The 22,714-nt window shown below is 41.9% G+C and overlaps 1 protein-coding gene across 2 annotated transcripts; it reads right to left on the bottom strand.

Moving 5' to 3' along the window:
• Positions 1 to 571: 571 nt before the first annotated feature.
• Positions 572 to 21,562, bottom strand: LOC128741988 (lysosomal alpha-mannosidase). Of its 2 annotated transcripts, none has more exons than XM_053838144.1 (6): positions 21,118 to 21,562; positions 4,200 to 4,302; positions 3,529 to 4,136; positions 3,011 to 3,144; positions 1,182 to 2,952; positions 572 to 1,121 (listed from the first exon to the last, which is right to left on the bottom strand). In XM_053838144.1, exons 1-6 carry the CDS (start codon positions 21,286 to 21,288, stop codon positions 639 to 641), a joined length of 3,270 nt encoding a protein of 1,089 aa, XP_053694119.1. In that variant the 5' UTR covers positions 21,289 to 21,562; the 3' UTR covers positions 572 to 638. The 2 variants fall into 2 exon arrangements, with proteins under 2 accessions (XP_053694119.1, XP_053694118.1); XM_053838143.1 differs by lacking the exon at positions 3,011 to 3,144 and adding an exon at positions 3,330 to 3,463.
• Positions 21,563 to 22,714: the final 1,152 nt, after the last annotated feature.

Genomic DNA, 22,714 nt, shown 5'->3' on the forward strand with positions numbered 1-22,714 from the left:
CTCATCTTACCATATTTTGGAAGCTTGTGGGAGACAGGGGTTCAATGTGACGACAACCGTCAAGCAAAACCTAGGTGCCACATTCCATTATTGAAACTTGACCTTCTATTATTACACTACAGAGTTCGCAGTCAGCCGTTAGAGTACGAGACAATTGCGGGGCCAGTGCTGCGATCCTATTGACTTTAACAGCCTCGCCCAGCCGAGATTCGAACATACGACGACTGGCTTATTAAACCAGCATCGTACTTCGCGGCCAACTGAAAGGCCTCGGTAGGTAGAAGGTAGAAGCATGTCTCAATTATCGTCCTCTCACCCCACTCCAACCCCAACTAAATCGCAAGCAGCATTTTTGGAAAAGGTAGCGCTGGGTGAATTCATGCCAGCAACAGGGAAGAAGCTTTGGGAACCAGTTGTTCCCATTAACGTAGTTAGTTCAATCAATCTTCATCCAAGGTGATGATCAGCCTCCAGTGCGGTGGAAGGAATCCTTTCGAAGAGGCCACAATCTTACCTGATTTGGGTCTTGTGTCATCAAACAGTTACTTCACGCGACACAAATTATCTATCCTAGCATTTAATTCTTACAATCAGTCACACTTACGTCTACATTTGTATTCGCTACCGTACCGTCGTATCTATGGCCTGAACTCCAACTGCAACACGAAGGTCCGAATCTGCATCGGACCCAGCACGATCTCGTATCCTTCGTTGCTTACATTGAGCAAACCGTCGTTCGCTTCCGTTGTTTGTTTCGTTTCGACATCCGATTGCGTTGTCGCCGTCGTCGTTGGCTTGAGAGGAACGCCGCCGAACAGGCCTGCCTTAGTCACCTGCTGCTGCTCCTGCTGCTGCTGCTGTATGTAAGCCGGATCCGGTTTAAACTTCAACCGTTTGCTGTCCTCCTTCCACTGATTCGCTGCCAGGGTAGTTTCGCTGATTTCTTCAATGCTGAACGAGCGGAAGATGTCCTGTAGATTGAAGCGAACCGGCTTCGAGTACAGCGGGTCTTCGTTCTTCTCCAGTAGGTGCTCGAAGCGTACCAGGAGACAGTTTTCTTTCCATGGTTCAAATGTCATTAGGTTGACGTTCAACGGGAGGGAAAGGGATAAGGCTGAGTACTGGAAGAAAAAAACAATTTTACTGACAGTGTCAAATGAAACAAATAAATGGATACTAACAATGTTGTTGAAGCGTTTCTGCCACTCTTCGTACTTATAGTTTGTGGTATCACTCAGAAACACCCAGGTTGGCAGCAAAATCTGGTTCTGTAGGAACCGTTCCCTGGCCTGCAGGGTCGGACTGGTCGTCTGTTTTGAGCCGAAAATTACGTAATGCTTACCGCGAGCAACCAGCCCTTTGCCATAGGCATTCTCATCGAGAGCTTCCTCAACACCGAAAGCATCATCGTGCAGCAAACGTCGGTGAACCATCAACTCTAGTGAACCATCCTGCAGGCTGGAACCACCCTGAGCACGATCAGTCAAAACCGCCAGCCGAATGTTTTCGTCTTCCAAAGCGATCTTCGTGGTCACCGGATAGTAATTACCAGCAACCGGTTCCTCCAGCTGCAGATTCCACGTATCCCGATGGTTTCGGGTTCGTTTGATCATTTCGCGACCATTGGAATCTGTCCAGAAAACACCATTCGACTGAGCGGCTGTATAGAACCGGGATACCACCTCCTTTCCGATGCCATCCTCAACCGGAATCGGGCCAACCAACCACTCGAATTCAACATGATTTTCATCGGCATAGACTCGAACCACCTGACTGATCCACTCGTTGAACACCTGATGAACTTCCTGAACCACATTGCCTTTGAAAACTCGAAGCAACACAGAGTCGCTTACGTATTTCTCCGTCCCATTGGGACGGAAAATGTACGCTCCCGAAGATCGGTTCCGCCATTCCACGTTGTTACCGATCGCTCCTTCATAGTAGACAAAAGTTTGCCGTAAACGATGACTGCCGCCATGGGCAGTGATCGTACTCAGAAAACCGTTGCTGTCGAAGCTGACGTTCAAGTATTTATTTCCGATCACCACCTCCTCCGAGTGCCACTGTTTGGGGCCGTTGGCCGGATGCAAAGTTACCATACTCGGGGATCGATGTTTTCTCGTGAAGTCGTCCACGGTTTCGATGACTCGTGAAACAAAGTACGATTTGTAGCCCAAGGGAGGAAGTTCATTCGCTAGGAAGACCAATTCTTGAGTGGCATTGCTGAAGCGATAGTTTAGGTTTTGGACGGTGTCCGGAATCGAGACCATCTGAGAGGGTGTTTCCACTCCACGGTAGTCCTTGACGATGTATTTGTTACCGGACACGGGTAAGCGGACGTACTGATAGCCGGAGTGGGCTAACGGGTTGTACAGGGTCACCATGAAGCTGTCCTTACCCTCGCTGATTTCACACTTGCTGATGTTCAACCAATGGCAGGTATCGAATTCGAACGTAAATTCGCGTTCGATTCCGTGGAAATTTTTCCGCGAAAATACTTGCTTCTTCTGAGCCGGGTCCACCATCTGGTTCAGGGCAACCTTCGTGTTGGCTCCGCAGGCCTCGATTGCTCGATGCAACATCCTCGAGTAGTCGTTGGCTACGTGTTGCTTCTCGGTTCCGGTAACGGCGTCGTGATGCTGCATAACACCCATCGCCTCGCGGAGGACATTCAGATGGGCGGTGAAGTGGTTTTCCTTGTTCGGAGCCAGAGCCGTCAGCTGTTTGCAAACTTGCAGAAAATGGTTGCCGACGCGTTCAAAGCGTTTGATCGTGGGTCGTGAGGTGAAATAGCCGGTCCAAAAGGCGTGCGGATCCGACGCGTACGGGAAGAAATCGTCACTTTTCGTGGGCCACGTTATATCGGCGTCATGCAGGGCCTTCAGATAGCATGATGGGGTTGAGTAGAGGACGTTAACGTTCGAACCGTTTGCTTGACGGGCGTTGGTGTATCTGAAAAAATCCGCAATTAAATTTATGTTCAGATAAAGACTTACAAGCGAAGCAATACTTTATCAGCTTATCTTGATTTTTGAACCACATTTCGGCATATTGGTAGTGAAAGTCTTCACCCATTGTTAGGATTATGTTTTCTGTGCGATAGGACGAACTCATGTTCTTAACAATGGCTATGAATTGGTCGACCTATTATAATAGTGACAGATTCAGATTTTATGTACACAGGAAGAATGAGTAAAAGTGGTGCGACCAATTTCTGGGATGAACATTTTAAGTGCAAAAAAATAATAGTCAACAGTCAAAAGTCAGCAAGTCACAACAAATTACAAAAAGCACACACAAACACAAACTATTTGTTTTCCAGCGATTACCTGATCAACTTATCCAAATTTTTGAAGTACACATTGGCGTCCATGTAGGTAAAGTCCCCGCCCATCGTCAACACTATGTTATTGGTTCGGTAGTGTTTTGCCTGCAATTCTACGTAGTACAAAAATTTCTCGACCTTCCCGGAAATTGGTCGTTGGTTAGTTAGTATTCACTCCCTTCTACAACCGGCAAAGATCTCACCTTAGTGTCCACATTGTTCTCCGCACTGTATGGACCATCCATGAATGGTTCATCCGAGCAGAGGATATCAAAACAGAATCCCGGCGGGGGTTGGTACGTATTGTACAGCACCCCCGTGAACAGATCACTGTCTACCAGGTTGGCACTCGATCGCCAGATCATCTCTGCATTTTGTTTCGACAGCCGCTGGCGCTTATCTTCGTAGTCCAGCCGCCCGAAGAACAATCCATCGAAACCCATCTGCGCAAAAATGGACGCCTGCTCCCGTGAGTGACCGAATGGATCGATCTGCCAGCCGACCCGAGGGCGTCCACATTCCCCAAAGGTATCGTTCAACCGACGCAATCCCCAGGTGAACTGATCGATGATACTCTGATAGTGGGTGGCAGCCTCGTCATTCATACTCCACGCTCCGCCGATAAATTCCAACCGACCTTCATTCACCAAACCACGCACCGCATCCTGCAGCTCCGGCGTCTGTTCCTTCCACCATTTAAAGAAGAATGCCGATTCGACGTAAATGAACCGTCGCGCTGGATCCTTCAGCAACGAATCAATCACCGAATCAAGAATGTACTGAACACCAGCCTTTTGAATCAACGTTTTACCTAGAAACAAAAACACAATCGATTATGAGGGATCGAGATAAACAAACAAAACGAAACACTTACTGCCATAGTAGTACTGATCGACCGTCTTCAACCAACCGACGTCATCGTGGGTGTGCGGAACCAGATGGATGTTCAGCATGTTGGGCTTCACCGCCGGGCATGACTAGAACAGTTGATAAGAAGCAAAAAAAAAAGTTCTATTGAAATAATCGTGAACGAACGCGACAGCTGGGTCAGTTTTATGTTCCATTGTAATACGAAGCTGCAAAAATTTGCATTGTCTGTTTAAATAGCGGAGGAATCTTTTACTTGAAGTGCAAAGTGTCACGCTGACGCCTATTAACGCTTATTTTGTAAACATTGACCTCCACCCAGCGCGACAGCTGGTGCTGTTCAGCGTCAGCAAAAAAAACTATAGAAGAAGCACAATCGTAATGTATTAATGAAGATCTGCCTCGGGCTGATTGCTATCGGCTGCCTAAGTTAATAATAGCAGATGTAATCAATTGAGTCAAGACCGGCATTACGCTTTTATTCAATGTGGGACCGCTTTATCACCTTGTCACTATCTATGAGCAATTTTTGCGACAAACGAGTAATCTTCAACAGAGGAGAGAAACAGGCACAATTTGTGCCAAGATAAGTTCGGTTAGTGGTACCTAATTATTATCAATAATTTTTAATCTTTGCAAACAGCTTTTTAACTATCAGCACAGTTTTAAAGCTCGTCAAAGCGGCGCATTTTCTGTTGCCCTCAGCTCAGAGGTTAATTTATGGGTTTTTCCGGTTGGCTTATCTGAATAGTTATAAGATTTTAGGAGGTATCTTTGAGTGTAGGCATTTGAACACAATAAATATTATTCGCTTCTGTCGGAGAAGCTGCATTATGCACCAATTTACTAACATTGTGACCTAAAATCTCCTGATTTGAAATATGTCTCGTCTATCATTAATTTCTTGAAATGACAGACTGATTTTTATTTTAAAGCCTGTGATGAATCTATACGGTATAGAGCGATAAAATCGTCGACAGAATTATTATACGATAATTAGGCCATTACAAATATTTTATAAAATTTTTGTCCTTCCGGTGTTCGGCCACTGAAGGGGGGGAGGCCGAAAAAAAAACAAAGTGAATTTTTTAATCGAGCAAAAAAAACTTGGGCATAGGCATTTTTATTTAAAGTTTTTTTTTTTTTTTTTTTTTTTATTTTATTAACGACCCTTTAAATAGATTTATTCATTCAGGTCCGGCAAAAACAAATACAATAATACCTTAATAGCTAGATTACAATAATATTAGTAATACAAATTTCACGACACTGTTTTATAATTCAGATTTTGTTGATCAGGCCAGTAACTTTAATAAATTTAATAATTTTCTCTTCGGCTTCATCGTTATACCCCAATACTTCTCCAATTGTAGTTCCTAACTCACAATCTTGTCTGGCTTGTTCGTATTCTCTGCACTCTAACAATAGATGTTTTACAGTTAGCGAATCTCCACATGTTTGGCATGTTGAACTACTTTTATCCATTAAATAGTGATGAGTCAACCAAGTGTGTCCTATTTTCAATCTATGCAGTGCGACCTCCTCACGCCTCACCTTAGTGTTATATATCCATTTCCTAGTCGTACCACGGATTTCACGTAATTTATTTTCCGTTATTTCAGTCCACTCTCTATCCCAAAGCACTGAGCATATACGCTTGATTTCGTTGTTTACATCTTTAAATGGTACAGCCATCGAGATTGGATCTTTATCCAATCCTGCCTTAGCCAAAGCATCTGCCTTTTTGTTTCCTTCAATCCCTCTATGACCCGGTACCCAACACAGTCTTAGTAGCTGATTTTTTCTCAAAATGGTGATAATCTGTTGCACCCACGGATGCCGTGAATATTCTGAATCGACATCTAGCAGTACGCTAGCGGAATCAGTAAAAATGACCACGGGTGTTGTGGTATTTTCGTAGTCACGCAACACATATAGAACTGCAAATGCCTCTGCCGAAAATATACTAATAAATCCCGGAAGTGTTACAGTTATTGAGCGATTATCTTCTTGGTAAAAAATTCCAACAGCCACTGATTGATCTTTTTTTGAACCATCTGTAAATACATATTTATGTCTGTAAAAGTTTTCTTTTGCGAAAGATTGGAATACTATGCGGACAACATAGTCCGGGTCATTCTTTTTAATGGAGGTAAGCAGATCCAAACTAACAGGTAGCTTAGAGTACTTCCAGTCCACGGAATATGGCATAACGGACTCAATATCAGGTAGATTCCACGAAATTTCGCACTGAACAGAGTTTTTAATTGCTTCAAAACGAGGGGTTTGAATAACACGCACTAGATCTGAGTTGTCCGTCATTGACAACCTAGCTAAGAGTTTACTGCTGTGGGTCAAAAACAAATACTTAAAAGTAGGGACTCCAGCTTCAGCCATAATACTGACTATAGGACTAGTACGAAACGCGCCTATTGATGTACGAATGCATTTATTGTACATAACTTCGAGCTTTCTGAGGTCACTTTGTTTTGCATGGATGAGGGCTGGCATTCTAAAAAATAAATAACTTAAGATAAGACTTTGAGAAATATTGAGAAGCACTTTAGTTTCACCCCCAGAATTGATGTTGGAAATAGCTCTAAGAAGGTTAAATCGTTTTTCACAACGTTTAGAAGTTTCACGGATGAAAGGAGAGAAACTTAGTTTGGACGTAAGACTGATTCCAAGCCATTTAACTTCGTTTCTATCCTGCAACGTTACATTATTCAATAACAATGGTTTAGGAGGTAGAGGAGTCCTACTATTGCAGAAACGAACAACTATACTCTTTCTCGGAGACAGAGAAAATCCAGTAGCTGCAGACCATTTTTCGACTCTTTTAAGTACTTTCTGGAGAATTTTTCTGGTACGCTTTCCACTTTTTGCTGAAGTGTAAATTAATATATCATCAGCAAATACTAGGATCTTAACATTCGGAGAAATATACGGGAAAATAGAATTCATAGCAATTAGGAACAAATACACGCTGAGAACAGATCCTTGCGGAACTCCGTTTTCTAGGGGTTTTGATGACGATAGGGCACCATGGACAATCACCTTGAAAGTTCGGTTTTTGAGAAAATTGAAGATGAAAACCAACATATTTCCTCTTATATGCCAGTCATAAAGTTGTTTGATAATCATATATCTCCAAGCTGTGTCGAAAGCTTTGGCTACGTCTAGAAATACTGCATCAACAATATGTTTTTTCCTGAAAGCCTCCTGTACATCGCCTATAAAAGTACAGATATGTTCATCCATGGATTTTCCTTTCCTAAAAGCAATCTGCCGAGCATCCAATAGTTGTTTTTCTTCTAGAGTTGTTATTAGTCTGCTGCATATCATTCTCTCCATGGTTTTCGATAAACACGAGTTTAGTGAAATTGGTCTATTATTCTCAGGAAGCGTAAATGGTTTACCAGGCTTAGGTATGGGAACAATGAGTGACTCTCTCCAGTTTTCTGGGAAATCTCCAGAAGCCCAGATCCTATTAAACTCTTTTAGGAGTGTCTGTTTCACGTGATATGGGAGATGCCTAATCATGTCATAGTTGATATTATCAAGACCACAGCTTTTCCCTTTGCCTTTATCTATAGCGTAAAGCAGTTCATTAATTTTGAAAGGAGCGTTATAATCTTCTGTTGAACTGGGTAGTATCTCTAATGCGTGTTGCTCTTGACGTAATTTTCTTTTTAGAAATTCGGGGTCGTATGAAGAATCGGCCGATACTTTTGAAAAATGATCTGCTAAAACTTCAGCAACAGTGATGGGATCACTAGAACTACCATTAGGAGTTTGAACGATTCTCGTTTTTGTATTGCTGTTTATTCCTTTCAAGGAGCGCACCTTATCCCACAACACATTTATGGGAGCGTCTGTATTGAACGAAGATGTGAAATCAGACCACGATTGCTTTTGAGCTTTAATTATGGTTTTTCTTGATTCACTGCGGGCTGTTTTAAATTCGTCGAGGAACCTACTATACCGAGGATCGTTCTTGCTTATTCGCCTAAGAGCACGGAGGACTTTTCGTCTTTTCTTTACGGCATTATGAACATCTTGAGACCACCACGGTACATTTCTTTTGTTAACAATTTCACTGGTTTGCGGAATAGACTCACTAGCGGCTTTAATGATAGCGTCATTAATTTCTGGTATAATGGCCATTGAACCCGGGGGAAGCTCCATATCGATCAACATTTCATACTGTTCCCAATCTGCCCTACGAGTACACCATCCTTTCCGTCGTCTGAGTGTGACAGCACTATCTTCTCCTAATGTAATTTTGATTGGAAAATGGTCGCTACTATAAAGATCCGGTAATACGTCCCAATGATAATCTAAAACTGCAGATCCTTTAGCTAACGATAAATCAATGGCTGTAATATTTCCCGAGGTGCTGCAAAAATGTGTTCCTGAGTCATCGTTGAGAATTACCAAGTCATTTTCTGTTATTACTTCGTAAACAACCCTTCCAGGGGTGTTCGATTCTTGACTGCCCCAAGCTGGATGGGAGGCATTAAAATCACCTAAGATCAAAAATGGTGTTGGTAGACTTTCTATAAGCTGAGTTAATTCAGTCTTGTTCCAGTGACCAGATCTAAGATACAATGAAACAATATTTTTTTTTTGAAACGATGGTTCTACAATTGATGAAGGGACGGTAGGGGAAAGAAATGAAAATTTTTTTGATGAAGGAGGGGGGGAAGAGCGGAAAGGAAGGGGGGGGGGGGTATTGGTAGCTATGCTTGACAAGTAGTCATTTTGACTCCTACCTTTTGTCCAATGCTGGAAGGTGCATGAGTCGAACCAAGCTGTAATCTGAGATTATAACCGGATTCGAACCCACAACACCCTCCAGGGCATGTGGTTCGCTGGTACTTGTACCTTTGAACCATAGAGGCGCTGGACAAAAGGAGACCGCAAAATCCACTTCTCAAGGATAGCTACGCGTGTTGGTTGTGTTATCGACACATATTGTGCCGCTTCCTGCATCAATTGCAGATTACCACCGAGCGAGAAGTTTTAATCTAACTACTATTTACTTTCAGGACGACGACACTGTGCCGGCCCTTACGACTTGCAAGGTACTGCACGTGACGCTGTTCGTCCGTCAGCGTATGTTAGCCGCGTTTCTCGGCGCGGGTTTTCGAGGGAAGGCCCCGTTCCTATGTAATAGACTAATCTCAAGATTTTAGTCTTGACCTTGGAATGAGGTCATACATATATTAATATTTTTTTTTTGAAACGATGGTTCTACAATTGATGAAGGGACGGTAGGGGAAAGAAATGAAAATTTTTTTGATGAAGGAGGGGGGGAAGAGCGGAAAGGAAGGGGGGGGGGGTATTGGTAGCTATGCTTGACAAGTAGTCATTTTGACTCCTACCTTTTGTCCAATGCTGGAAGGTGCATGAGTCGAACCAAGCTGTAATCTGAGATTATAACCGGATTCGAACCCACAACACCCTCCAGGGCATGTGGTTCGCTGGTACTTGTACCTTTGAACCATAGAGGCGCTGGACAAAAGGAGACCGCAAAATCCACTTCTCAAGGATAGCTACGCGTGTTGGTTGTGTTATCGACACATATTGTGCCGCTTCCTGCATCAATTGCAGATTACCACCGAGCGATAACACAACCAACACGCGTAGCTATCCTTGAGAAGTGGATTTTGCGGTCTCCTTTTGTCCAGCGCCTCTATGGTTCAAAGGTACAAGTACCAGCGAACCACATGCCCTGGAGGGTGTTGTGGGTTCGAATCCGGTTATAATCTCAGATTACAGCTTGGTTCGACTCATGCACCTTCCAGCATTGGACAAAAGGTAGGAGTCAAAATGACTACTTGTCAAGCATAGCTACCAATACCCCCCCCCCCTTCCTTTCCGCTCTTCCCCCCCTCCTTCATCAAAAAAATTTTCATTTCTTTCCCCTACCGTCCCTTCATCAATTGTAGAACCATCGTTTCAAAAAAAAAAATATTAATATATGTATGACCTCATTCCAAGGTCAAGACTAAAATCTTGAGATTAGTCTAATGAAACAATGCATATTTTAAACGGATGAGTTACCTGTATAGCAACTGCCTGTAAGGTGGTTGATAAGCGTATCGAGCTATGAGGATAATCATTTGTTATTGCAATTGCTACACCTCCCCAAGAGGAAGAATAGCCTGGACCTGATTTATCATACAGCGTATAACCTTTTAGTTGAATTGTAACCTTCGTTTACATATTTTTTATAAAATTAACTCTGCCAATTTAACATGCTTTTTTTCAATCTGCTCATAATTCCCAATCCAAATTTCCTAAGTCCATCTCTGAGCAAGCTGTCGACTGTGTGATTGATAGCGCTCCAAACCTTCGGGTGGAGCGGTCACTCACGCGGGTAAGCTTGTTCGGGCATATCTAAAACAACCTGAGTAAGCTGTCTACTGAGTGGGTGATAACCCTCCAAGTCTCTCGCTTTGCGAGGGGCGGACGGGTCACTCACTTAGGAAAGCTCTCTCGGGCATAGTTCAACAGGTTTGAGTTAGCAGTCAACGAGGTGAGTGATATCCCTCCAAGTCTGTCGCAGTGCGACCGGGACGGACGGATCACTCACTTCGGATATCTCTCTCAATTATCTGCCAGAGAAACGGTGATGCGATCGACTGGGTGAGTTATATCCCTCCACGTCTGGCGTCTCTCGTCTGGGACGGAGCGGTAACTCTCTCGGGAAGGCCTTTTCGAATACAACGAGAAGATTCCTCTGTAAGTGGGATAACCCTCCACGTCCCCGATAGACGGAGGGGTCCCCCCCCACAGGGTTGCCCACAGATACCATGAGAAACACAACCAAGGTATTCAGAGCCATAGGGTATTATACAGTAAATAATGGTTGCCAGGACAAAAGATTGTTAAAAATTGAAAAACTTTTAAAGATTCAATTTTTAACTGACCGAACTTATAAAAGGGTTCAGGCTCGATGAACATATCATTTGATGTTTGGAAAAGTAAACGACAATAGTGCGCGAGAATCGTTTTGTCCGTTACTATTTTAAAAATATATTTATATCGATTTGATTATTGTCGGTGAGATAAAAAGGAAGATTTTGTCGTGTGTTGTGTAAAGTTAAAAGGACTAAACTAGGTAATTGTCAAGTGGTTAAAAAAAAAGTGTATTGTGGAAAGTAAAAAGTCTATTGTAAAATCTATTGTTTATTCTAGTGTTAAGCTATAAAAACACAGAAAGAGCTAAAAGCGAACAATTTACAAACACGTAACGAAGAAACAAACGTGGATAAAAAGAATTATAAAAGTAATAGTGCCGATATACAAGGAAGAAAAAAGGTAAAAATAGTTTTAAGCAAATTATAAAATGTGCAAAAGTAAACTAAGGCTGGTGTAGGAAAAACTAAGGCTGGTGTGTGAAAAAGGCTAATATCCCTCGAAAAGGTCCTCGAGGGACCTTTTATTCTTGGACTATTTCACAGGCGCAGAACATCAGCGCTAGCAACTGTACCCAGTGAGCCTGCGTGCCCGTCAGCATTCGGCGCAGAGCGAGTGAATCGGTGTTCTTGGCCGTTGGATCGTTTGGTACAGGCCGAGTCGCAATACCATCCGGTGTCTACTGCTGACCGTACCCGCCGCAAAAGCCTCCCTGCGGCTAATTCAACATATCTGCAATTCGAACACCCTTGCGTTGTGTAACGTAGCTGTTGATACACTCATTGCGGGACGAGAACAATACCCCGTACCATCAAGCTACGGTAGCCGAGGCCACTTTGACCACATTAACATCAAAATTGCCGTGTGTGGAAAAACCGTCGTCGGTGTTGAGAGGAGAAGGTCGTTCCACCAGCCTTAGATAAGCAAGTAACCTAGATTTAAGCCAAAATTGTCGGGAGAGGGCAAATAAACCTGTAAATTGTATACATAATCTAGAGTTTTACCAACAGCGTCACCGTCCTCTAATTTTATCTTCACCTTGATTGTAAATTTCGTTTGCGAGCTCGAAAGGAGTTTCAGTCCTGGTCGTTTATTTTTCTCCTGAGGTGTGACCCGAATGTAAACTCGATCATTGTGTTTCTGGTAGCATTATTCATCGTGATATTATCCTAATTGTTGGTTGATTTCCATCGGTTTCTGTTTGCGACGGAAACACTTATTGTATTGAGGAATAGCCGTGACGCACAACCGTTTCTATCCGTTTTAGCACCATTACCCTTCCCTTCCCTTCCCGCTGAACAGTTTGGAGGGCTACAGAATTGGAGTCTTATGATGCGTTTCTTGTAAAGCAATGAGATGAGGGTTGTTGCTGTGGCATAAATATTTTAACTCATTTCGTTGTGGGTTTACTCCATTGATATTCCATTGGAGGATGGTGAATGCGAAAAAAGGAGGGGAGAGGGGTACCCTTATTTTTAGATTGCGATTATATCGCATCAATATCTATATTGACATCAGTTTCATGAAAAGCTTCTGAGGAACATGATGACATATGATCTGGGGATTTAGACTGCGTCCGAAGTTTTTTTGAAGGCTGTTTAGGAGAACCGTCTTTTTGAGAGGATGATATTAATTTTTGTTTGCGCGTCTGAATTTTAGGTTGAACTGGATCTGATTTCTTTTTGTTTTTATTTTTTGTAACTTTGCTATCAGATTTAGTATTAATGTCATTATTAGATAAAAATTCATTATCTTTACCAATGCCTGAACCAGAGTAGGCTTCGAACTGATTTTCACGGGGTTTTAAATTAGTATTGTTATTGCTTGGAAAAGCAATCTTTGTATTGTATTCAATAGAGGCAGAACTATCTGGTTTAGTTTGGGAGGAATCTAGAGTAGTAGTTTGGCAGAGACATTTGCAACCACAGCTACGACGTGGAAAAGAACTGATGCTGGTACTTGGGGCAGAACTAGAGCTAGGCTGAGATTTAGATGCTTCGGCATAGGACTTGTTTCCAAATTCCTCTTGGAACATCCTTCGAGCAACAGGGTAAGGTACATCGTGGTCGACTTTCAATTTGACAATCTGCATTTCTGCTCTAAAAATAGGGCATTCGGATGATGTAGATGGATGAGGTTGTGAGCAATTGACGCATTTTGCTGGACGAGTACAGACTTCATCTCCATGAAAATTTTCGCTACAGTTCTTGCATTTTTGTTGTCCATTACACTTTGCTCCAATGTGTCTAAACTTCTGACACTTGAAACAGCGCATGGGACGTGGATAATAAGTTCTTGCAATCTTCTTTGAAAATCCGAAGGCTATTGTTGACGGAGCAGTGCTACTTCGAATCGTGAGAATAAAATTACCTGTGTTTTTTATCATTTCAACTTTCGTAACCTTTTGATCTTTTAACTCATCGCAAAGTTCCTTTTCAGGCATACCGATGAGCTCCGGTGCGTAAACGACTACTTTCGAGTAATTGAGCGTTGGGTGCTCAGTGATTTTTACCTTTGTTCCATCGAAAAGTGTAGTGATGTTCAGTAGCTTCTCAAATTTTCGAGAGCCTCTCACTTTGAGAATGATTCTAGCCCCACTTTGTTCTGCTCGCGAATCTTGAACGTCACCGATTACACTAATAATGGAGCGATGTATGACGAAGGGTGAAACACCGGTCAGGGACGGGTTCTCACCATCGCGTTCCACAAGAGCGAACTTGATCTCATCACCACTTCTAGGGGGAGAGCCTAACACTGGGAAGTTCTCTCCCCTACGAAACCCTCCGGTCGCCATAGCGACGGGGGAATGTCGCTTGTTAAAACCTCAACACTACAAACACTTTGATAACTAGTCGTAGAAAGACCAAAGAAAATGTCACTCAGAGTTTATATATACTTTCTCTCCCTGTACCACTCAGCACAGTATTGTTCAACACTATTGTTTAAAATGGACGACCTTGACCAGTCTTAAGCACCGTCAAAACCTATTCCGTGGTATGCCAAGATTGGCCCACGCGAAAAACACCACTTTGCGCGACGAGCTATATGAACCAGCGCCGTAAGCACAAAATATACAACAACTCTCCAATATGCGTCCCGGGGAAGAGGGTATCCGTGAAAGTAGATAGTCAATCGAATCGAATAATCGCCAATTACACAAAACGATGTGAACTCGCTGATAACCGAACAAAGACTGAGATTATTTAAAGTTTAAACGTGAAAACCGAATCTATTCTTGCTTATAATTATTATTTTCTATGCAAAACTCTACGAAAAAAGACAAAAACGGAGGAAAATTTTTTTGGACGATTTTTGGAAATTACATTGTTCGAATTTTCATTTTTGTTTCGTTCCCTCAACTTGTACACTCATTTTTCGAGTTTTTCAGACTGTAGAGCCCACAGCCAATTGATTTTATAAAAAAAAAAAAAAATTTTTGACTCATATCCTACAATTATTTTTCTTTTTAAGATTATATAAATAGATTTTAAAGAAGCTGAAACCACTCGGAATAAACGAAAGATTCATTTTTCGTAACATCAAGCGATACAAGGAAACCGGTTCTTGGAAAATACTTCCCAAACGTACTGTGAGGACACCGGAAGCCATCACACGAGTAAGAGAGCGAATTCGACGGAAACCAGACTGAAATTTGAATATTTTGAAAGATGATCTTCGATTGATTTCATACAAAGAACAACGGCTTTACGGTTTGACTGAAAAGCAGAAGATTGCAAGAGTCGAAAGATGTCGGCAGCTGCTCAAGTGGCACGGTGATGGTGAAACTCTGTTTTCGGAAGGAAAAAATGTTCCTGCTACGGAATCACCACAACAAACAAAATGATCGCATATATGCAGAACATCCATTTAGTACGTCACGCAAATTTTGACCAAAATCTAACCCCCCTCCCCCCTTGTCACATTTCGTCACACATTCGTGACCCCCCCTGAAAAAGTACGTCACGTCACGGCAACCCCCCCATTTAAAACAAAAAAATTAAATATTTATTCCAACCTTTTTATTTAAAGCTATCAAATGAATTTCAGCAAATAGAAAAAGGAAAATTTTCGAGCTTATAAGTCGGATTTTGAAGATCGCTGATGTGTCGTCGATTAATGTTTCGCGCATATCCACGCCCTTTACATCCATCCACTCTAATTCGTCTGACCTAGTTGAAAGAATCAGGACTTCCTGCTGACGTCTTGCAGCAACACGCCTTGGAAGAACTTTTCTGACGGATTTTGTCACTTTGTGTGTTCATTCAATCGTGCAATCATTCAACACTACCTTAGATGCGAAATTTAATCCGTAAGTGGCATAAACTCTATCCTTCAGAGAGCTGTTGAGTAAGAAGCAGTATAAATTATACCGAAAAACCTTAAAAGCAGCCGTGGAACTTCGGTATGAATTTTTGTTCATCGACTGAGTTCAGCACGAATATCAAGGGAAAACATTGCCATGGGTCTCTGGTAGCATCCCGTAACCCTTCAGGAGTTTGTGTGACTGCTATTTGCGGTTGCAAAAATCTTTTAGGCAGGACGGTAGTCAAGCAGCTCTTCAGCGGTGTACTGCATATTCTGTAAAGCCTTAATGGAGAGTTCATACTACATAGAATAAATGAGTCCTGTTCACACATATATGTTAAAAAAAAGTTTTCATTCAAAAAATTTAACTATTTGTTTTAAATTCCATCAGTACGTTGATTTTATAAAAGCCTTCAATAGTTGTATCTTAAAATGAAGGCTAAATACAATTTCCCGAATAAATTTTCCATTTGATTTTGTTTCATGTGACGTCACATAAATTCATACCCCCCCTCCCCCTTCGTCACAAATCGTCACGATTAGGTCAACCCTCCCTCCCCCCTATAAGCGTGACGTACTTTATGGATGCCCCCTTGTGCCGTGTAAAAGTTTCCGCTACGTAACCGCTGTGTTCATCCAGAAGATTTCTTACCTATCTATGGTAGTCTTCTTAGCAGTACTGCGCCATTTTACTGCCCACCGTGGAAGTGTGAACGAAATCACTACTTTCAAGGCTGTGGCAGGCGAGTTGTACAGAGTTTACGAAATGCTGAAATCCAATTTAGTGGGCTGTGGGAAGCAGCCGTTAAATCATCCAAGAACCAACTCGGATTGGCGCACTGCTTATGGTTTCATAGTTGACGTAACTCCCAGCATAATCAACCACTCAGTAAAGCATTTGGTTTGTATATCTCGATTGCAACTGAGATATACGAAATCATATCTGAGCAAAAAAGTTAAATTTCACGCCATATAAGAACATATATGTACCAAAGTGGAGGCGATATACGTGCGAAAATTTTGACAATTATTTGTAATTCTATTTTGCGTAGTTTTTATAACACGCAACTAAATACTCCTGAATATATGATTAAGATATAATCAAATATTGCAATCGTCTATACTGCTTTATAATTCACAGTCATGAATTGTATATGAAGACACGCACGACTGCAAAACAACTTATTGTTCACTTCGATTTGACATACTCTAATCATTATACAATTCTAATGTGAAATTGACATGAAAACAATTTAATATGCACTTTCCATTATGATTTTGTGTTATCTGGGCAGCACAGCAACCCGCTTTTCACGAACGCCAGATTATGAGAATAAACGTTCAACAAACAGTCTGTTTATTCGCATAAATTGTCGTATGTATTTTTTAATTACTACAAACGAGAAATAAATCACAAAACCTCATTGGCCCTCTTTTGACTAACAATTTCTGGTTGACAGATTATTTGATTTAAAAAGTTTTCAGATAAAGAGTTACATGGCTCTAAATGGTTTTCAGGATAAAAATGTGTTTTGTCAACAATGGTGGTGACGGTTGTTACGTCAATTTTGGAATCATGGACACTACAGCCTGCGTAATCTACGAGGATTAACCCAAGTTGAGATGTGCTTGAATTTCAGGGCCTGCTTCCAATTAATCCAAAAGCAATTAGGCCATTGCAAATTATGTTTAAAGTTTTTGTCCCCCGCCCTTCAAAATTGGCTCTAAAAATCGGGGGGGAAAAATTTGTTAAACTTGAGTAAAATTTTTTTGCATAAAATCTATTATTTGTGGGTTTTACAGCCTAAAGAACTCGAAAAAAGAGTTTGCGGATTGTTAACGCTTCTAGCACGAAAAAAAAGTGGAAGTACAATTAAGGTAATTTCCGAAAATCGGCAAAAAAAAATTCTTTCGATTTTGACTCTGTTTTGGAAAGCTTTTGCAAGGAAAATAATAACGTATGTATGAAAAGCAAGAGAAGATTCGGGTTTCACGATTAAACTTCAAGTAAAAGTTCCTTAAAATCATAATTCTATCTAGCAGCACCGCCTAGCCGAGATTCGAATATACGACAACTGGCTTGTCTAACAGCATCGTACCTCGAAACCAACTAATCGTCCCCCTGATTTAAATTAGTTTCCAAGCCGTTCCAAAAACCAACATAAGTGACTTTTTTCATGTGTAGACTCATCACTGCGGCCAGTACGGTTGATCTGTACTGTGATACCGCCCAGGTGTTTGCTGTATGTTGCACAGTATTTCTTTTTGCAATAATCGATATTGAATGAGCCGTCCCTGATGAGTCCTCATTACATTCGTTTGTCCAGTACACTAACTACAAGTGACTTACTACTGTTACACTGTTAAAGATGCTTAATTGGGGTAATATAGAATAGTTAACCGGTATTCTAGCAACATGTCCTGCCCAACTTATACGTTCAGCTTTGGTCACATACTGAATACTAAGTTCGCCGTAGAGACGCGCGAGTTCGTGATTCATTTTTTGTCTCCGTAGCCGTACGCCGCCAAAGGTTGGTTCTTAGCACCCGCCGTTTGAAAACTTCGAGTGCTTGCAGGTCTTCTTCTAGAAGTTTCCGCGTTTCGTGCCAATAAAAGACAACCATCAGTCTAATTAGTGTATGATAGAATGAGCGTTTTGTACAGAGGCTCAGGTTGGCTAGGAAAAACCAATTGCTTGTTGAAGTCCCCTGCGAAATCCACCCGAAATTTTATATTCGCAGGTCCTATTTGGTCCGTTGAGACCGACCATCCATGAAGTTGGCCTGATAACTTCCCACGAATTTATTGGCTATTGGCGACAGTCGCTGGAAGATGACTTGGGAAAGTACTTTGTAGGGATCTTTCTAGGGAAAGTACTAGGGAATCACACTTGTAAAATTAACAGAAAACCAACGTAATTTGACAAAGACCTCTTTCTCTGTCAGCATGCGACCTTGGTTTCCATCGGGGTTAGTTACTTGATCTTCGCCAAAGTTGCTCGTATCGCGGCTGTTTCCACGAAGCAGTAGGGATATGAAATGCCGGATAAGAGGTTATGAACCACCTATTTTAGTCCCAGTGCGCAAGGAACGCATTATTTAGCATATCCCACATGCAAGTATTGAAGCTGGTAGGTATCTGGTTTTAACAAGCCGACGCTACTTCCTACATAGCACGCGAAACAATGGACCAATTAGGAGGCAAGCTTGGCGATTATTTACTCTCTCGTTTTGGACCTGTAAATTAGAAATGCCAACAGGGGATATCAAAAACCAATTTTGATGTTGATAAATGGTGTTGATAAATTCAAAACCAGCAAACCCGGTAAAAACCCAGTAGAAGTTAGTACATGAAAAATAAATTTAAAAACTATGTAATTTATAAAAAATGATTCCATTAGTCGCTGGTACACAATTAGAACTTATTTTCATTAAAAAATTTAACTGCACAAAAAAAAAAGTTTTTATCGAGTCAACTCTTAAACGAGAATAGATTTTACTGACTAACCTTCCGGAGACAGAGAATCTTCTTTCGCAGTCCACGGAAAAGGGCGTTCAGTACCGAGCGCTAAGCCCTTCTTAGGAGATATCGAGCCCCCCTAGAAAAACCGACTCAATTTGTCGAACTTCAAAAAACTATAGTTAGATAATTATAGGCAATAAAAGAATAACAAGATGCCATGCATATTGTGCCGTTGAAATAAAAAGGTCGAAAAAATGCCAGAGCTATAGCCACCCCCACGATGATTGTGAGGAACGTGCTGCTCGAGCTAAAGATGCTGAAGATGCTGACACCTTACAAATGACCGCCCATGACCGAAACTCTTAAAAAGGCACACTTTAATTAAAGGGAAAAGCATGGGAAAATCCAAACCATTTCTGAGCTGGATACCTCAGAAATTCAAGATAAAATCGAACTGGTTTCTAATAATTTTACAAGGTCTGTTAGGACGTCCGTAGACCGAGAAAGCAGCTAAGTTGTAGCTCTGCCCACTGTCATGGGCCATAACTCATCATTAACCGCAAAGGTCAGGTGTTGTCAGTGTCAATGGCAAGTAAAATACAAAACGACATTACATTAAGCCGGAACAGTCACCATCTGAGTCAATAATCTCAGTCTTTAATTTCTTCACTATTAAATTATTAATTAATTTTAGAGATAAAGTTTTAAAATGCATTTTATGGTCTATACTCTTAGCAGTTAGGGTTAATAGTCACATGCAAGAGGCTATGAAACAACAAAGCTAAAATAATTATAATGTAATGAACGGCAAGAATAACAACCGAACTAATTTACCGAGCATAATTGGATTTGTTCTGCTGGCAAAGAATTACTTGAAGTGTGGAATACACCATCAAAAGTAGGTATATCAGAGTAAAGAATTGTTTGAACAGCAGAGTACAATTGTTTAATGCTTGAAATTGTTAACCAACTCCACTGTTTCCATCATGTGGGAGTGAGGGGATAAAACTATTGGAAAACTTTTTGAATAGTAACAGTCTCAACCCCAGTTTCGGATTGGTTTTCCGTTTTGCAACCGATACTGATAATTTACATCCAACATCGATCAAGTGGTGTTTGACCGGTAACAATGTACCGCTACAGGCGCTCCATTTGTTCAAACTAACTAACTAGCTGCCCGCTTGGTTCCAGGCCAGGCCGGGCCAGGCCAGAGTGCCTGGAGTTCGTTTTGATTTTCTTAATTTTCCAGCACATATATTCTCCATACGCAGAGCAGAGAGACCGGGAGGTCAGACAGCTTTCCCGGTTCTCGTTTTGCATCTATGGCACCATGGCACGGCACACTTCTCATCACAATGTGGGTATGTGTCGAAATCGAAATGTGTGGCAACAGCAGCATCGTTAGATTTTCACCTTTCACGCAACAGCCACCGGCACCCGGAAAATTTAGATTTCGAAATAGCAAAGTTTTCAATAGAAGACAAACTCGTAAAGAGTGGTGAAATTGCGGCACAAAAACTAACAATCTTTTAGAACAAATTACACCTCTTGACTGTCAAATGATTACGCTTTCAGCAATAAATATTTATATTTGGTAAAACGCAGCTTTGCAGGAAATACCCACTGATGAAAACCGTGACATGAATTGTAACCTCAATTACCCTAATTGATAAGAAGTAGCTCATGCTTGTTAGCTGTACGATTTATATTCTCATACAAAACATGTTTTTACAGAAATAAAATTCATAATTTATGCCAAATGATTTTTATTGTGTTTGATTCAATTTTTTCAATTTTATCTTAAAGAAATCATTTACGAAGCCTAATTGGCTCACGCTTTGATAACCTTTTGTGAGATCATTGAAAATTATACCATTGATTTCCCCTCTATGATCACAATATGAACCAGAAGTCAAATCACAACAGGAAACTAATATTTCAATATCTTTTTTATGGGAGTTTAAAAATAGAAAATCTTGTTTTGTATCAACCCATCAGCACATCCCATCGCCACCGGTGAACTAAAGGTGCATAATAGCAGTAAAATCCTAATGGTTCGATGATTTACGCTGCCGTTTTTATGACATTCATAATTTGTGGTCGCACACAAAAGCAACATTTGTAATTCTACACTATCTTCTTTATTCACTCTTGAATCATTTATTCCCCGCCTATAGAATTACAACTGAACTCCATTGTCCGTCAATGTTCCGTACGTACGTAATTCATACCTCGTATCCACAAGTAGAACCACTTCTGGCCGGTTCTGAATAGGTCCGATAGTCAGTACGTTGACCACGCTTGTAAAACCCGTTCCCATTGCGCCACGGTTGGCCACTGGGAACAGCGAAGACGCTGCAAATCGTTGCTGCCAACAGGATCAAACACTTTTTCGTTTCCATCACACGATTGTAACAATTTTTACTTTTTTTAGTACATTTGTGAAATCAAAACCAATCACATTTAGCTTTCCTCTCGAAGCACAAAACCCGATGGAAAAAAATTGTTTGTTTTCAAAAATCTTCACTGTGAACCTATGATCCAGCAGCGATGATTGATAACGACCTGCCGACGACCTGTGCGTGATCCGATCGAGGGAAGCTGCTATCGATTACACAGAATAACCTACGAAACTAGAAGAAACTTGATCAGCAAACCGTCAAGTGCAAACCGCCGGGAACGACTGACTTCAGTCGTTCCATTCGGATTGCTTTTTGGCCGTTCGCCGCTGCCGCTAGAAGAGTCGACGCGTGAGCTCTCTTTGTCGACCAAGCGCGAGCGCGAGCATATCGACCCGCAAGCCTCGATCGAAGCGGGCACGCACCGCGCCGGCAGCATCTGCTGCAGATCATTGAACGCATGATCAGCCGCTCTCTCTGCTGTTCCAGAAGCGGACCGACTCGCGATCGCGATGTCTGTGATCGACCGACAAATCGATGTTGCACCCGCCGCTGTCAGGCGGATTACCGTGTGAAAGTGAGATTATCGCACTGCTTTGGAGTGTTTTTTATTACCAATCTTTGGGACTACATGAAATTTGCGGTCCCGACCCGACATAAGTTGTGAGGTTCAATGCTTAGCATCCCTTAGCGTCAGCTGCAGCCACACCTTCTAGCTGTTCATTGTTCTTTACCTAAAATAGACTCAAAATGGTGCAGGGTTTTTGAACTCCAGCAAGCTGCTCTACAGTGCTCGGAAAACCACTTACCGCTTGGATTCCCATCCGATCCATCAGGATTTTCCTAACTCGCCGTTTGCATTGCTTATTATCGCGATACACAGCTCGCTCGTGCAAAGCGAGTAAAAACTGTTGCTCAGATCAACGCACCGCAAAATGAATTATCGCATGATAGAAAGAAAGTACCCAAAGGAAAACCATTGTACAAATGTTCATTTCCCCGGAAATCCATCGATCACGATTGCCTCCAAGGGAACTCCAACGGCGAACGCGGGACGCGTTCAAACCGACGCAAAAGAGACAAAACAAAACGCGCCAGCTCGAATCAGATTCGGAAGAAATTACCACCATAAAACCGGAAAATCGATCATCTCTGGTCCACTGGCTGCCACCGCGCCGTGCCGCCGTGTGACGGCGTGCGTGCCGGTCGGCTGGACGGAATGAGAAAAAAAGGGACTGCGGGCAAAAGTAGAACAAATCGTATACCTTCACTTTCATCGGTCGCGGCCAAACATGGCAGCAGAGCTGCCGCTGTCGCTGCCGCCGCCGCCGGGCAAGCTAAATTGGAAAGTTCAGTTCTCACTTTCATTAGGGCCGGCCGACCAATCCGTCCGAGGTCTGTTATGAGATAGCACACAGAGTTAACAGAT

Source organism: Sabethes cyaneus, chromosome 3 (genome assembly GCF_943734655.1).
Source record: "Sabethes cyaneus chromosome 3, idSabCyanKW18_F2, whole genome shotgun sequence".
Taxonomy (NCBI): domain Eukaryota; kingdom Metazoa; phylum Arthropoda; class Insecta; order Diptera; family Culicidae; genus Sabethes; species Sabethes cyaneus.

What these genes read in the sequence shown, in the direction of transcription:
- LOC128741988 (XM_053838144.1), bottom strand. Translation starts at nt 21,288, where the DNA reads ATGGAAACGAAAAAGTGTTTGATCCTGTTGGCAGCAACGATTTGCAGC. An exon ending in AGAACAATGTGGACACTAAG is followed by an intron (nt 3,145 to 3,528) that starts GTGAGATCTTTG and finishes CTATTATAATAG; the next exon opens with GTCGACCAATTCATAGCCAT. An exon ending in AATCAAGATAAGCTGATAAA is followed by an intron (nt 2,953 to 3,010) that starts GTATTGCTTCGC and finishes GGATTTTTTCAG; the next exon opens with ATACACCAACGCCCGTCAAG.